The sequence below is a fragment of the Pleurodeles waltl genome, chromosome 1_1 (assembly GCF_031143425.1).
Source record: "Pleurodeles waltl isolate 20211129_DDA chromosome 1_1, aPleWal1.hap1.20221129, whole genome shotgun sequence".
Taxonomy (NCBI): Eukaryota; Metazoa; Chordata; class Amphibia; order Caudata; family Salamandridae; genus Pleurodeles; species Pleurodeles waltl.
Window position 1 is genome coordinate 863,352,692 of NC_090436.1, and position 15,252 is coordinate 863,367,943.

At 44.2% G+C, this 15,252-nt stretch overlaps 1 protein-coding gene across 14 annotated transcripts in view; it reads right to left on the bottom strand.

Moving 5' to 3' along the window:
- The window catches only part of NTRK2 (neurotrophic receptor tyrosine kinase 2), a 445,567-nt gene that overhangs the window by 374,639 nt on the left and 55,676 nt on the right, over positions 1–15,252 (bottom strand). For all 14 annotated transcript variants that reach the window (XM_069229668.1, XM_069229708.1, XM_069229703.1 and 11 more), the window contains one exon: positions 6,795–6,952. In XM_069229668.1, coding sequence (XP_069085769.1) covers positions 6,795–6,952 — 158 coding nt within the window. The remainder of the gene's footprint in view (positions 1–6,794; positions 6,953–15,252) is intronic.

Here is a 15,252-nt window from a genome sequence, read left to right on the forward strand (position 1 = left end):
CACATCTCAAATTTCATACCCATTCGCAAGTCAGTTGGCTTGCAATTTGTAGGTACTGTTTTGTGGATAAATATTGGCACAAGGTTCCCTTATTTTATCAATCAGTCATCGAAATAAAACAAAAGGGCCTAGTTTACAAAGTTTTGGCAAAGGGCAGCATCACAAGCCTTTTTACTGAGCTGTTCTGTGTCAAAACAAAAGGGCAGGAATGCTCCTTATCTACAAAATACTGAGCATTCTTGTACTTGTCCCTTGCGCTGGCACACAAATTGCTGCCATGCACCAATGCAGGCACCCTTGTACCATGGTGCAAGGATACCTGCTTTGCAGGGATGTTTGTTTTTGTGCAGGAAGGAACACCTTCCTGCTCAAAAAGCATCACAAGAGGCTTTTTCCTTCTTCTATGTGCGCTGCAGAAAGAGGAAAACATGCAGAGAAGTAATGTTATTTCTCCCAGTTGCGCCACCCTTACGCCACCCCTGGGTTGGCGTAAGAAACTGAAGCAGTCCCAGGTTTACAAAACCTTGTAAATCTGGGAATGCGTCACATTCCATGAGTGTTGCATGGGAACACCCACAGCAACACCCATGGAATGACCCTTTCACGAAGAGTGATGCATGAAAAGGGGCCATATCTACAAGGCCATGTAAAGCTACGCAAAGTGACTTTGCGTGGCCTTGTAGACATGGCCCAGCAGCCTGCGCCGCCAATGCGTCAAAAAAAGTGACGCACTGGTGGCACAGGCTGCTTGTAAATGAGGCCCTAAGTGTGTTGTGTTATCGTGCTAGAGGTGTTTTATATTTATAACCAATTCAGTTAAATAGAAGACCAGTGTACACATAGAAGCAAGGCCAAACAGAGGCCTCATTATGGCAGGGTTCTGCTCAGAGCCGCGGATTTCAAGTTGCAGTGTACAGTCTCTTTAATACGAGGGCTTTTCCTCAGCTTGTATGCATTAGCCTCACTGCTATGGAGAGTTCAGGCAAAAGGCTGGTCGCATGAAGCTCTCACGAGCCACAACAACCCTATACACTGAAGTTGGGTGCTAACTGGCTTGATCTCTGTTGATCTCCAGCATTGAAAGGGTCATTCGCAGGATCAACACATACACGAGTCTGATTCTAAAATGTAATCGCTAAATCCTAAGTATGGCTAAGCCATCCCCCGTATGTAAAGGACATATAAAGCCAGAAACGAAATCAAATAATGAGCAACATGTCTGAAAATGTGCTATTCACCTCTTGCATGATTGGGAGAAACACACATAAGTCATAAGTCATAATTATCATGCCATTCAGATTCAAACGTCAGACGCCAAGACATCTTATATGCATTCATCAATGCTGACAAAGCAGTGCTTTAATGTGCCAGATGAAATATCAGTGCACTAGTGTTGACACAAACATTCATCTTTCGGATATTGATACAAACGCTGACCAAAGAGTACCTCTGTTGACAGCGCTGAAACTTGATGGTAGAGAGTACTGTACCAGAGCAAGTAACAACCATATTTATTGCTAAAAAAAACAATCACTTCTCATCAGATGCATTACCAATCACAAGGTGCTCCAGTTAATTCGTAACACGCTGCCACTGAGATTTCTGTGACCTTAAAAAACTGCACGTCAGATGTAGAACCCAGTGCCCATTCTCCAGCAATTAAAGCTGCCTTGAGAAATTTCACAATTTACAATATATATAATATTCATTCTTTGTAGAGCGGTCAGATAAACCAGATGCTGCTTAGTGCCCAATGTAATAAGAATGACTCGTCAGCAGGTTGGCTGTGGGCAGGCAATGGCTGAAGGGAGAGTACTGCGGACTTCCTGTCAGAACACGTGTTTACCGAAAGGTCACCAGATCTGTTGAAGCCAACGGAGCGACCGTGATGATTTTCACTGAGAAGAAGCTCATACACGCACTATTGCACTAAGGTTGGTCGTCCAGTAGGGCAAATGATCCCTACATATGGGTTTTTATGGAGCATTCTGTGTCGCCTTATGTTTCTTTGAAAGAAATGTACATGTGAAGCTGGAAGTGAGTGTCAGTCGACTGAAGAATAGTAGAAGTCAAACAGAATCAAGGAATCACCACTACTGGGTTTCCTCACTCAAGTTTAGATCTTACTCAAAGATCAGTGAGAACTATTCCAGTTTTTAGGAGTTTTATGACATACAGATGGATGAGTTTTTCCCTAAGGTCAGGAAATACTTCCTAAATTGCCACAATTAATGCATGGGTCCAAGCAAGGGTGACTCCACGACGGCCACAACGTGAACCCAGGACTCTCTTCCAAATTGCGCAAAGCCTAGATGTGCTTATTCTTCACCAGCTTTTTGGCATTCTCCAAAATGTTCTGTGGGAAGTCAGGCGCTATTCTGTTCCTGATTGTTATAAACGTGGTTTTAAGGGGCAAGTGGACAAGCTAGGGGGGTGACAAGAGTCAGCAGGGTTTCAGCTGCTGGAGCAGAAAAAGTGTGCAGCGTGACTCTTCATCAGGCTACGTTTGAGGATAGTTACTGTCCCGAAGGCAAGTTTCCTTCTCGCAAACCTTAAACTATCTTTCCCAAAGGACAGGATCCATCATGTTCCTACTCACACACCTCCCATTGACAACGTTTTGCTCCAAATCCACCCCAATATTTCTGACTGAGCAAGGATCTATGAGTTTCACATCACATTGGTGCGACTGTTGCTTTTAGCCAAAAAAACTTCACCAACAAAAGTGATCACATTTAGTGATACGGATTGGGGTTTGATACATTAGACGCAGAGGGTTTGTAAACAACCAGTACTTCAAGTCCCTCGGTCTAACTATAATTTTGTTAACTTCAATCTAGGCTCCCTAATCACTTTTCACTTAACATCATGATGCGGAGGACACCTCTCCCTAGATTCTTCTTCAAGCAGTAATGACGCAGTCAAGATTTGGGTACTAAGTCAAATGTTCTAGTTTAGAAAAAACAACTGTATACATCACTGCTAATTTCTGGGTTGCTATGGTGATTCATAACAACATCGTTTAGAACTTCATTTTAGTTATTTTATACTCATGTCCTACACTGGTCACAATCCAAAAGTCTGCGACATTGACATTCGCATTGGCAAGCTTGGTGTTTTCACACAAAATTAACTGGCCAGACCCTTTCATGTTCAGCCACGTACAGCAAACAACTGGTTTCCTGCATCTGCCATTCGTGTTGCTGCCTTGCAATTTTCAGATGCAGAAAAAAAGAAAATGGTGTTTGAAGTGAAGTAACTTCACAACTGTAAGACAATTTCCTCCATAATTCACCATTCCCAAAGGGATACGAGGCAGGGAGCGTGTCCATCTCGCAGCAAATGGAGAACAAGTATTATCATCACCCATCAAGAATCAGGTGGGTTTGATCCCTTGGGTGGTGTAAGAGAGAGTATTAGCCATGTGTCTCCGGCAGGTCAGCACCAAAAACTGGAAACCCAGGCTTACAGACAGGGTAGGTTGGATTGTAGGAAATATATCGGGTTTCCTGCATGATGAGGATTCCAGAAAAACGTGCCTTTGGCATTTTCAACCTGATCGCTGCTTCCAAGCCAATTAATTCTTATGAAAAGGGGAAGTCTGGGCCCAAACCTCATACATGACCAGACTCAAATTTTTGCTTAAAGTAAAATAAACAGAGAACAGTCTGGGCTCTATGGATGACAAGAAGATCCCATAAACGTAATCACCAGAGAAGGAGGGCTGGCTGCCCACACGCATACTGCTCTCGATGTTTTCTACTTTATTTAGTGGCTGAAATATTTACAGTGAACTTTGAAGGGGCTGTTGTCAAATGAAACTGCATCTTTGATGTGCTGTTTACCCATTTCTTTTTTCCCTTTGATTTGTTTTTACCAAATGGTCCATCCCCACCTGAAGAACTGTAATCATTTAGGATTTACTTGAGTGTACAATCTGCAGTCACCCAATGGCACAGACAGCAGCGGCTCCTCTGCAATGGTGGAGAAGCGTTGCCCCACTGGCTAAGAGCCAGCAGCTGAACGATATTTCATTTTATTTTTCAGCTACTGGCTCAGCTGAGCCAACATGTGCAGGGAGGGGCGGGGCTGGGCCATGGGAGGGAGGAGGAGAAGTGGAGTGCACTTAGTGCGTATGTTTGTTTGGCCGGCCGGCTGAGGCTGGCCAAAAAGGCATGAGAACTTAGGTTTCTCCTACCTGGCTGTGCTACACAGCCAGGTTGGAGAAACTGCACAGACTCGCATGCAGTGTCTGAGTGGCAGACCAAGCCACTCAGACCAATCTTGATCCTGCTCTCATGCTAGGCATAGCATGAGACCAGTGTCAGGATTGCAAGCGGCAGATCTTTGCTGGTGTTCCAGAGACTGCTGAAACACCATCAGCAGCAGGAACAAGACGAGCGAGGTGGCCGGCAGCGTCGGGGCAGGTATGTTTTTTTGTTCCCCGTTCACATCCCGTCCACACTTCTGCCTCTCCCTCAATACCCCAAAGTTTGTGGCGGCCACCACTGGACACAGACAGACAACTGGACGGGCAGTATTGTTCTAAAACCACCCCACAGGTGTGGTGGGTATCTATCAATCATTAAAAAGGTTCTGCCAAATGCCAAGTGGTTCTGCTCAAATGGTTGCATTAGTGAGTGGTTGTAGTTTTAATGTGCTGTTCTGCTACTAACTGTTCTCTTCGCTATGAATGAAGTTTCTGCAAGGATTTGTACCTTAGAGCAAAGCTGGCTCAGCACTTTAGACTAAATACTCAGGCTTCAAACCACGTCCCAAATAAACCTTCTACCTTTCCTTATATTTTGTTTTTCTTATTTTTCTGTTTAACCCTTTCTCACCCTGACTTAAGCTATACTGGTGTATGTTGCACGATTATAATGTGCTAAATTATGTTTACAAAGAATGTTACATATACCAGCACAATCTTGTAGTGTTCCACAACTGTCCTACCGAGTATAATGAAGACCTATACATGTATTGCATGTTTTCTTTGTTTACCTAAGCTCGAAAATATGGAATAATAAGATGAAATGGTTAATTTTAGCAACTTTGATTGTAACTATAATGGACCCATGTTTTTTTTTTCTCTTGTTATTAACATTCACTAAAGAAATACTTTAAAAAACACTCACAACACAAAATGGATGGTATACGAATAGCTCATGTTTTTTACTTTGTGCAAAAACATGTTGTGGCCTGGCAACACCCTAAAAAGTATTTCTTCTCTGTGTTGAGTCATGGTAGTGCCATTCTATTATTACACTTAAGCAGGGGCTGCTCCTCTGCTTGGGTGAAGGAGAGTCACCCCTTCCCCCCCCCCAGCAGCAGCCGGTGCAAACCTTTTACAACTAAACAATAACAAACCATGTTTATTATAGTTTAGCTGTGAAAGGGGCGGGGCATTGGGGATGACAGGGATGAGGGGAGTGAGTGCACTGTGCACTCGCCTTAGTGCGCACGTATGTTTGGCCGGCCATCTTGGCTGCATGCTGAATTTTATTTAGGCTTTGTGCTTGGTGTGTATGTGGACAGGTGTCTCTGTGTGTCTGCCTTATAGACTCACCCCTCAGGGTAGAGATCAGACATCAAAGCAAATTCGAGGTGCTTAATTTTCAGTACTCAGTCAGTTGCTCCTCTCCGAGAGGCTCCACATTTCAGCCTTGCACCCACACTCCCATGACCTGATTATAGAGGGGTTGCACAGGCTCATGGGTGCTGTTACCTACCACTACTTATTGCCACAACAATCAACACATTTTCCGCAGTGGAACAGCTGCACAGAACTGAAAGTCACGTGCCCGTTATTAGAGGTGCCGAACATCAGCACAGGACAGGGGGCAAACCACGGCATCATCTTCACTTATCCTTTGGTGCGGATGGGGTCAACCTCGCTCTGTAACTACACGTGGTGTACCGCTTCTGTGTGGGAAGGAAGCAGTGCGGTCCAGTTGTGAATACGTGGAGAGAGTTTCATATATGGGCTGCAGGTGAGCTCTCATTTGCTCTTCAGGACATGTCACAAGGCAACCCTCTCTCCTGGAGCTAGCCTTACACTTTCCCCTCACCCATTTCTCCCCAGCCTCACCGGTCATGTGACCCTGTCAGTAAAAAGGAGTTGTGTGCACCTGCCCTCATTCCAGGTACTACCAGCACTCTGTGTAGTCTTTCCACCAGAATGCAGGCCTATGGTCAGCTACACTGCAGGCCCCTTCAATGGACCCGGGCTTCAAGGTTGTTTCCCGCTTTGAAGCCCTCTTACCTGACCAACCTTTTAAGTTGATCGCCTTATGAGTTGTTTTCAGATATTCATGCCCTTAGTGAGGCCTTGGTTATGGCAGGAAGCAGCAGTTCTCCATTGGTTTGCCAGCACAGCAGAATGTATCTTAGAGGCCCCTCTCTACCCCCAGGCATGCGCGGTACATAAGTGGATAGTAGGCAGGGGCGCTCACTCTTGGGCCTTCATATACAGTGTGGGCTGTTAAAGTTACTTGAAGCGAAACAGTGCCCAGCTGACGTACAGCAATCACTGTTCTTGACAGGCAAACGCATCACATATTACTGGTCACGTCAGGGTTACATTTATCACCACAAGAGCAATGAGCTTTCGGAGTAGGGCCACCACCGCTCACTGCGTCACTAGTCCCTTTGTAAACCATTCCCAACGCAAATCAAGGAAACCTTTCCTCTTACTTTTCTGTATTTCTTTCATCAGCTCATTACTGTAAAACAGAGTTCTAAAGCGACATCTTTGCCGTGCAATCACCTGTAAACTTGTGAAATATTCTACTTACTGCAGTTGGGAATGTCCATGTCCGCGAGGGGGATCTTCCTCCTGCTCTCCTCGTAGCAGTACAAATCCTGAGCTTCGGAGTTCAGGAAGTTAGTCTCCTGGAATATTTTGATCCACATAATGTCACAGGAGCACTGGAATGGGTTGTCCGCTAGGATACTGCAAGAGAGATGGCGCAAAATGAATATCTCAGTTCCAAATAGTGAAGTCAAACAAGCTTAGGCTTTACGTCTAACCTCATATACGTTCTCTCCAACATCCTCCGAGCGTACAGTGGAGCCGAGGCCCCACATCAGACAGTTTCAGAGGTAGGTACCATATTCAGAACCACTGAAAATATGCGGCAAGGGAGGGACAAATTATGTGACATGATTAACTAAACTATGATGCCAGAAAAAGCTAATTATGCGGTGTAATGAGCCACATTTTTTTATAGTATTAATTATTTTATTCTTTGTACTCCTGGTAACACTGTCTGGTAAGATTTCACCTCATTAGCACCAGTTTAACACCCAAACACAGCAATAAGCAACAGAAAGGGGGAGTAATCTTTTATGAAGGGCATTCCAATGCGTGGCAGCACATGTTGCTGCGTTTTAAATAATTTTTTATCTGCTTAAGGAAAAATATTTTTTTAGTTAAAATCTGCAGAATATGCAGTAGATGATAGATTATGTGGTAAACACGGTGCATTCATAATTAGATGGAAAACGCTGCCGCCACATAATCGCATAATCACAGTTGCCTTGCCTATACTTTATGTTTTATGCTTATTGGTGAAGCAATGAAGAATTAAACACGCGGCCGTTCCTCTGCTTATGACGGAGAAGTGTTGCCCCCACGCCAGAAGCAGCAGCTGAAAACTTGAAAAATAAAACAAAAATAAACTATGTTTATTATTGTTATCTTTTTTGGGTGGGTCCATAGGGATGCGGCTGGTGGCAGGTAAGATTTTTGATTTTTTTTTTTGTGTGTGTCTTTTTTGATTTGTCCCCCACCACCACTTTGCCCCAACTCCAGCCATCACTGATTGAACAACACCATAATACAGTATCATCTTCCTCTCAGTACCATTTACTAGACCCTGGCCTGCTACACCTGTGATCCTAAAACAAAAAATCCCTCTCTGGGTGGTGTAACTGGCATCAGGAGGCTTTCAATACCTGATTACAAAGAAATAACCAGCAACTATATGGCGACAGGACATAGCAATGCCATATACTTAAATATCTAAGTGTCTGGCTGTTAAAGAGTCTTTAAAAACTGCCCCAAGCCTTAAATTCTTCACACGCCCACTTTCGGCTGTTGTTTTTAAAGTTTTGTTGTCTTTATGTCGCTGTGTAGTTGGCGAAGTCTAACAAAATACATGCAAGGGTATACATGAGTTAGAGTAGATTTTTGAAAAAAGAAAATTCTACTTTTAGTTGAAGAATTCTGACAATAATGGTTTGTAAAAACATTTTTGCTTGATGTGAGGTTCTACCTGCAGGTGAAGGTATCGAAAGCCATGGATCTTCACAGCCCACAACTACAGAGCACAAGTCCAGAGCACTTGTTAGGTCACTGTGTGCTGCTGCAGAATGTACTTTGCATATTCATTTTTCAAAGGTAGTGCTGAAAGTGTCCCTGACTCTTGCTAGCCAGCGGTGATGCAGGCAGTCCCAAGAACCCCTCTATCTCTGCCTCCTGACCCCCTCTTTATGCTTGATGAAGCCTAAATGAAGGCTGAATGGTAAGTCAATCTCTTATAGAATTGTAATGCAACATAACCGTATCCTCATTAATCAAAGAAGCTAGAGGGAGCCAAGAGACACTATTCAGGCACTAGTCCTTGATGAAGGGAGTACAGCTTGAGTAGCGGAATGGTACAACATTCCTCAGCAGAAGCAATGGGAAGATACTCACACAAGCTATAGATGTAAACACAACAATCGATGATGTCAAAGAAGGAAGGGATGAGCCCACCTGAAGTTACTGATGGTACAACTTGCTCTCACCATAAGTATAGTGGAAGGACTAATGTAAAGACACTGACCAACTATGAGCTTCAGTAAAAAGGGGAGAGCAAGGTGATTACATCCCCCAGCCATAGCGAGAGACGAAGAACTTACACTGTTAGCGGCAGGGCCAGATTTAGCGCTGGTGACGACCAGTGCAACAATCATTGTTGGGGTCCCTCCAGTGACCACCTTCTCCACAGATTCCCTCACTGCCATCTTCGAACAGTGCCTCTCATCTTCCCATAGCCCCTCACAGGTTTTAATTTATTTTATAGTGCTACTCATACCATGTGGACAGAGGAATACAAGGTATAAAAGTTACATGTCATCCATACTTATAGGCAGTATATTTAAAGAATACTTGGTCTGGATAAACACAAACTCAGCATTTAAAACATTACCACCATGGCTGGAGGTTGGCTTTACTAATAAGAATTTATTTCTACCCAAACAAATCCTGTTTGGCAACATTAGAATAATGAAAGACTGGGGAAAATAATTTAACATTCTAACCTATCCCATGCAGTTTGCATGCAGCTCTTTGATGACAGTTTATAGCTCAGTGTGCTATATTAGGTTTGTAATTTATGAAGTGCAAATAACAAAAGGATCTTTCTGACAAAATCAGTAACGGGCTAAGCTATCCACACAAAATACAATTCTGTGATCTACATGGTACACCTGCAAAGTAGGCATAATAACCTGCTGCTCTACTTTATGAGTCAAAACTGACACTAGAAAAAACACCCCGCTCCAATTACCAGAGTTATCTTTACATTATTATTGTTGCCTGAAAATTGCTGGACACACAAAGATTTCTACAGCAAGTGCTTTAAATCCCTTAATATATTTCAGTGCACTGCGCAAGCAGCCCACAACTCCCCCACCTCCCCAGCTCAGCACCAGGTGTAGTGACACTGGTTGCACCACCATAAAGGCGCCCTGGTTAAAGCACATTTACACAAAGATTATCAATCCCTCTAGAAAAGATAGCATGTCTCATGCAAGCTTCGATCAGGGCCAGACTGGCCATACCGGGCATCGGATGTTTCCCCAGGAGGCTAGAAGTGTGTGGGCTGTTTTTTTGTTACTGCAGCCGGTTTTTCAGCAGTGCTGCAATATCGGCCTCCAGTAACAAAAGCTGCCAGACAATATAATCAACCCACTTTCATTTCCAGCCTCTGGAATATAGTGAATACTTGACTAATCTTTCCTCCTTGTCTGTTGATTATTTCAGATTCCCCTCTGTGCTCCCAATGTTGCGGGACTAGTTGAACCACAAATCATAACTACGTTTGGTGATTACTTGAAAGTTTCAGGTAATCTAATTAACAATAGGTCCAGATGAAAGCCATGGACCCTGAGTCGCCGTGTCAGGCTGAAACGTGTCAACCTTAATTTTAGTTGTATAGGATTCATTGCTTATCCTCACAACGTCACCTGTTTTTAATCTTACTCTTATCCTTTTTATGGACACTAATAAATAGGAATTTAGGATATGAGGCAATTTTAACTCACATTCTTTCACTTACCTTCTCACTGAGCTATCCTTCAGTTCATTTGGCTAACGGGATACTGAAGTGAATGGAGACTCCGTGATGATGCTACCCACAAAATCACCCCATGGTGGTAACATTCACCATTGAGAATAGAATACATGGTTGAGGGTCTGTTGAGAAAGATCTCTGAGGGTATGGTATGAGAGTTCACTTCTTTTGGTTGTTAGTGTGTGTATCCACCCCCGCCACGGGCCAGATGGGACCCAACTCAGATGCAGCAAGTATGTTTTCTGAGGTAAACTTTGCGGCTTGAATGGGCCTGCATCTACGGAGCACAGTGTCTAGGGCATGGCAGTGCCCTAGGCTATTGGCCCGCATGCTGAGGGAACCTATAAGATGTTGAGGTGTATCTTTTCTGATGCCCCTGCAGGGCACAAGGGTGATTGGGCATGGGGTCATGCTGGCTTCCGAAGGGTGATATTAAGAGTGTGGGTAATAGGAGAAGCCAGGGGGTGAATCCTATGACGTGAAATCTGTCTACAAGTGATATGCCTGGTAGCCTTTTATTGGTGGGCACCCTTTAATAAACACAAGGATGCTCCTGGTGTGATGGCTACCCTAGCATGATCAGATTTTATACTGGGTGAGTTACCTGTTAGCTCTTGAATTGTCCTTTGTGATGTGTTTTATTTTATGGGTGCCCTCTGGCATTTTTTTCACTGTTGCCCAGCACTGCGACTCCAATGGCTGATTTTGGTAAGTTTTTCTCTGCCTGACCTAGAGAGGGCAGAATTCCATTCAGACTCACCGGGGCCTCTGTATATCAGCACTGCCCTAGTTTACTTGATGCCAATGTAGACCCACAATCGAACCAGTGAAAGGCTTGGGTTGCGAGATCTTCATGGATAGGGTGTGGATGGTCCACCTAAGACGAGCCACTTTGGCTCTTTTGCATTGTACACAATGTTTTCAGAAAGTTACTGTTCAGTGGCATTTTCCACCATTGGAGGGTCCAATCCTTTTTGCCACAGTGCCAAGTAAATCCCAATAGAGACATACCCCACTCAATGTGGCAGGGCTGCTCTGGAATGTCCTACCCACCATGCAGGTCTATTTCCATAACAGTGCTGGAAGAGCTGGACCAAGCATATACTGATGGAGGTCATGAGATGTGCCACAGTAAAGTACCTTGCAACTGTACACCATCACTTATCTGGAACAAATTACCTCTTCCAACTCTACTTCACGCTTTCTTTCTGTCTCCTTCACTCCCATCTTCATCGCTACTTCTGACCCCCACAACTCCCTTATCACCCAGTCTGGCTCTTAGGACCTTTTTGATGCCTATGGCCCTTCCAGTCCAAAGCTCACACATGGCACATTACGGGCAGAGGGTGCAAGTGACACCGTTTCAATGGTGAAATTATGTTAATGGTGGGTGTCGAGTGCCAACAGTGGCCCTTGGCCCCTAACTCAAGGTCACAGCGAGACTTCGGGGTCGGAGGGAGCCCAGGAAACGGGCATCAGCTGCTCTTATGATCCAAAACATTTTATGTAATAAGAAATATGATCCCGCAGTTTTTAAAAAAAAGTGCAAATGGCACCCGCAACACATACTTGTGAAGGAAAAACATGTTTAAAAAGTGCAAAATGCACCTCTCCCTAATAAGGTCAGCTACACATCGTGCATGAAACGCTGCATATGAATCACCACAGGATGCTGTCCAAATGAAACGGTACATTTGGCCTTTCACTGCATTGTGCCACCTGCTTCTCTGTTCAATGGCCACTGCATGCGGCCTCCTTTATTCACTACCTAATTTGCATACTATTTCCAGTTTCCTTCATCTGGTCCCCGTGTATTCACGGTTTCCCGTATACATAGCCTGGTGTGCTCCCGGTTTCCTTCATACAACGTGCTTCACACCCCGCTTCCACAGGAGTGTGCCTGTGTGTGCAGTCTTTTTCACTCAGTGCCCTTAGAACCCAGAGTTCCCAAAGTCTTCTTCATAAGGTGCCCATTGTGCCATATCTTTCGTGTTTTCTGTAAGAATGTCTGTGTATGAGTGGGTTTCAGTGCACTGGAAGGTCAAAATGTATGTAGAATGCACCATTTGTGCCCCTTTTCCTCAAATGTTCTTAGAGGATAACACCCCCCTCCACAAACTCCCCTTTGTAGTGTCAGGCTCGCTCACTACGTACCCCATTGGGGGTGATCTGACAAAATGTGCCAGGGCTGCTTTGAATTCCTAGTCCAACACTGGACTCGATCCATTTCTGTTTTTTTATTTTTAAGATAGTTTTTTTTATGACATACCCTTCTTCTTAAATCTTTTCTCAACTTTGTGCAAAGTGTAATTCAGTTTGTTACACCGTCAAGTACCCTATTTGCACTAAAGACACAAACATATAAAAAGAGACCAAGAGGAATTGCCTCCCACTTCTTTCAACAGGAAGTGGTCCTGCTGCGTGGGAGCACAGGATAAACATGCTCCAAACTATGTTCTCCCCAGCGAATTCAGTTCCTGCTCTCCGAGTCCTGATAACATGTACGGTCACGAGGCCTAGAATGCTTGGGAAGGGCCCAAATCAGTCGACGCTGTAATAAGAGGCAGAGATGTCCTGTTCTGACAACTGGACGCAGACTTGTCAAGCGTTGGCTGCGATGACATCTGCCCACGCAGGAAACGAACATGTTTGATCCGGCCAAATGCATATTTGATAAGATGCCCTTTTCTTGGGAGTGAAGCCTTTTAAAAAAAAAAATGCAATCTCTCTTTCTTTCATGAGCGAAGCCATGTTGCAACAGCAAAACAAAAATATTGAAAATGGGCTATTTTTGGTAAAGAATTTATTCCATCAAAGCAAAGACGTTAATGATTTTTTTGCAGTTTAACCAAAAAATGAGTACTCTTCTACCCTGAAAACAAAGAGCTATTTCAACAGTGAATCTTGCGTTTAATTTAATATCCCGCCCCTCATTGCAATAGCTTGGGTTTCTAACTAAGGAAACAGAGAGGTATAAGGTTAAATGTAGAATTCTGAGATTTCTTGACCGCATATACAGTGATTAAATTGCTATGATCTGCAGGCACAAAATGTGCCATTGAAACATCCTGCTGGGAACATAATGTAGCATTACAACTTACCATGATTAATACGCCTGACTAGCAAAGTTGAACAGTTTTCCTTTACAACACTATGAAAGGTTTTTGGGTAAACATCATGACATTCGTAAAGTTTAAAAAAAGCAAATAATAGGAACAAGTGTCTGATAAATGAGAGCTTCGGGAGAGAAAACGCAAAACAAGACTTTCAGAAGGACAATCCTCACTGAAGATGTTTTGTAAGAAGACGCCCTTGCAAAATCTTAAAAAAAGAAATCTGTTGCAAAGACTGCTGGATAAACTTGGTGCACTTGGTGCCCTTCTCAAAGTGCCAACTTTCGAAGGTGAACTTTGGAACTGCCCGCCCTTATTTAGAGCGTGGAAAGAATGATGAATAATGGTGGAGTGAAAGAAGAATGAAACAACTGCTTAATGTGATCCAGACTGTAGACGAACCATCTGATATTCAGACAGAGCTAGATCCGTGTGTTTTTCCACGCCTGACATGCACAGCGGAAGCAGACTCGGCACTGACCACTCTGAAGGGGCCCACCTTGCAGCAACCAGCACTGCTCAGGTTACTTTACAGTGAGGGAGTCTAACTTCTGAGCTGGCACTATGTGCCCAGGGATGCTAAGTGGCCACCTGCACGCGTTTCACTTCCGTCAGTTAATGACAATGGGAATCCATGCACACAAAGGTCCATATTTATAAAATTTATTGAGCCGCATTTGCGTCATTTTTTGACGCAAAAGCGGCGCAAACTTAGAAAAAACAATTATGGCCCACATTTATACTTTTTGACGCAAACTAGCGCTGGCGCTGATTTGCGTCCAAAAATGTACCGCCTTATTTATGGATTGAGGTTAGCTGGAGCTGCGGGCTGGTCAGAGTCAATAAAAATTACTCTAACCAGGCAGCGCTGGAGTAGGGAAAAATGGGGGTTCTGTGTCAAAAAATGGTGCAAGTCATGTTAGAGTCGAAAATCATGGCTCTAACCGGACTTGTGCCATTTTGTGATGCACAACCCCCATTGAAATTACTCCTGTCTTAGCAAAGACAGGAGTCATGCCCCCTTGCCCAAGGGCCATGCCCAGGGGACTGCTGTCCCCTGGGTATGGCCATCGGGCATAGTGGCATGTAGGGGGCCCTAGTTAGCCCCCCCATGCCACTTTAAAAAATAAAAAATATATACTTACCTCTATTTACCTGGGATGGGTCCCCCCATCCATGGGTGTCCTCTAGGGGTGGGCGAGGGTGGCATGGGGTGTCCCTGGGTGCAGGGGAGGGCACCTGTGGACTGCTTCCATGGTCAGAGACCATGGAAGTGAGCCCACAGGTCCCTTAATGCCTGCCCTCACTCAGGCGTTAAAAAACGGTGCACATCAGGCTGTGCGCCATTTTTTAAGGCCCACCCCCTCCTGTGCATCAAAATGACGCAGGAGTAAAAATAAGGTGCACAGGCCTTAAATTTATTGTTTGGACGGGAACGCCTACCTTGCATGTCATTAACGCAAGGCGGTTTCCCGCATCCAGAAAATGACGCACACGGAGGAATTTTGACGTTCGCGGGGTCGGGCATCATAGTATAAATATGGTGTTAGGTTTGCGCCAAATTTGCGTCAAAATTTCTGACGCAAATTTGGCGCAAACAGAGTATAAATATGCCCATATATTTTGTCAGTTTGTGCCGTTTGTTCGTCAAAAAATGCCACAAATGTGGCGTAAAAAAGTATAAATATGGGCCAAAGAGCCTCTTGGGTGCTTTACCAGCAGGGCTGGTTAATTGGCATTTGGATTGCCAATAACACAATCAGTACACAAACTAACTACCGAGCAGCAAATAAAGCAAG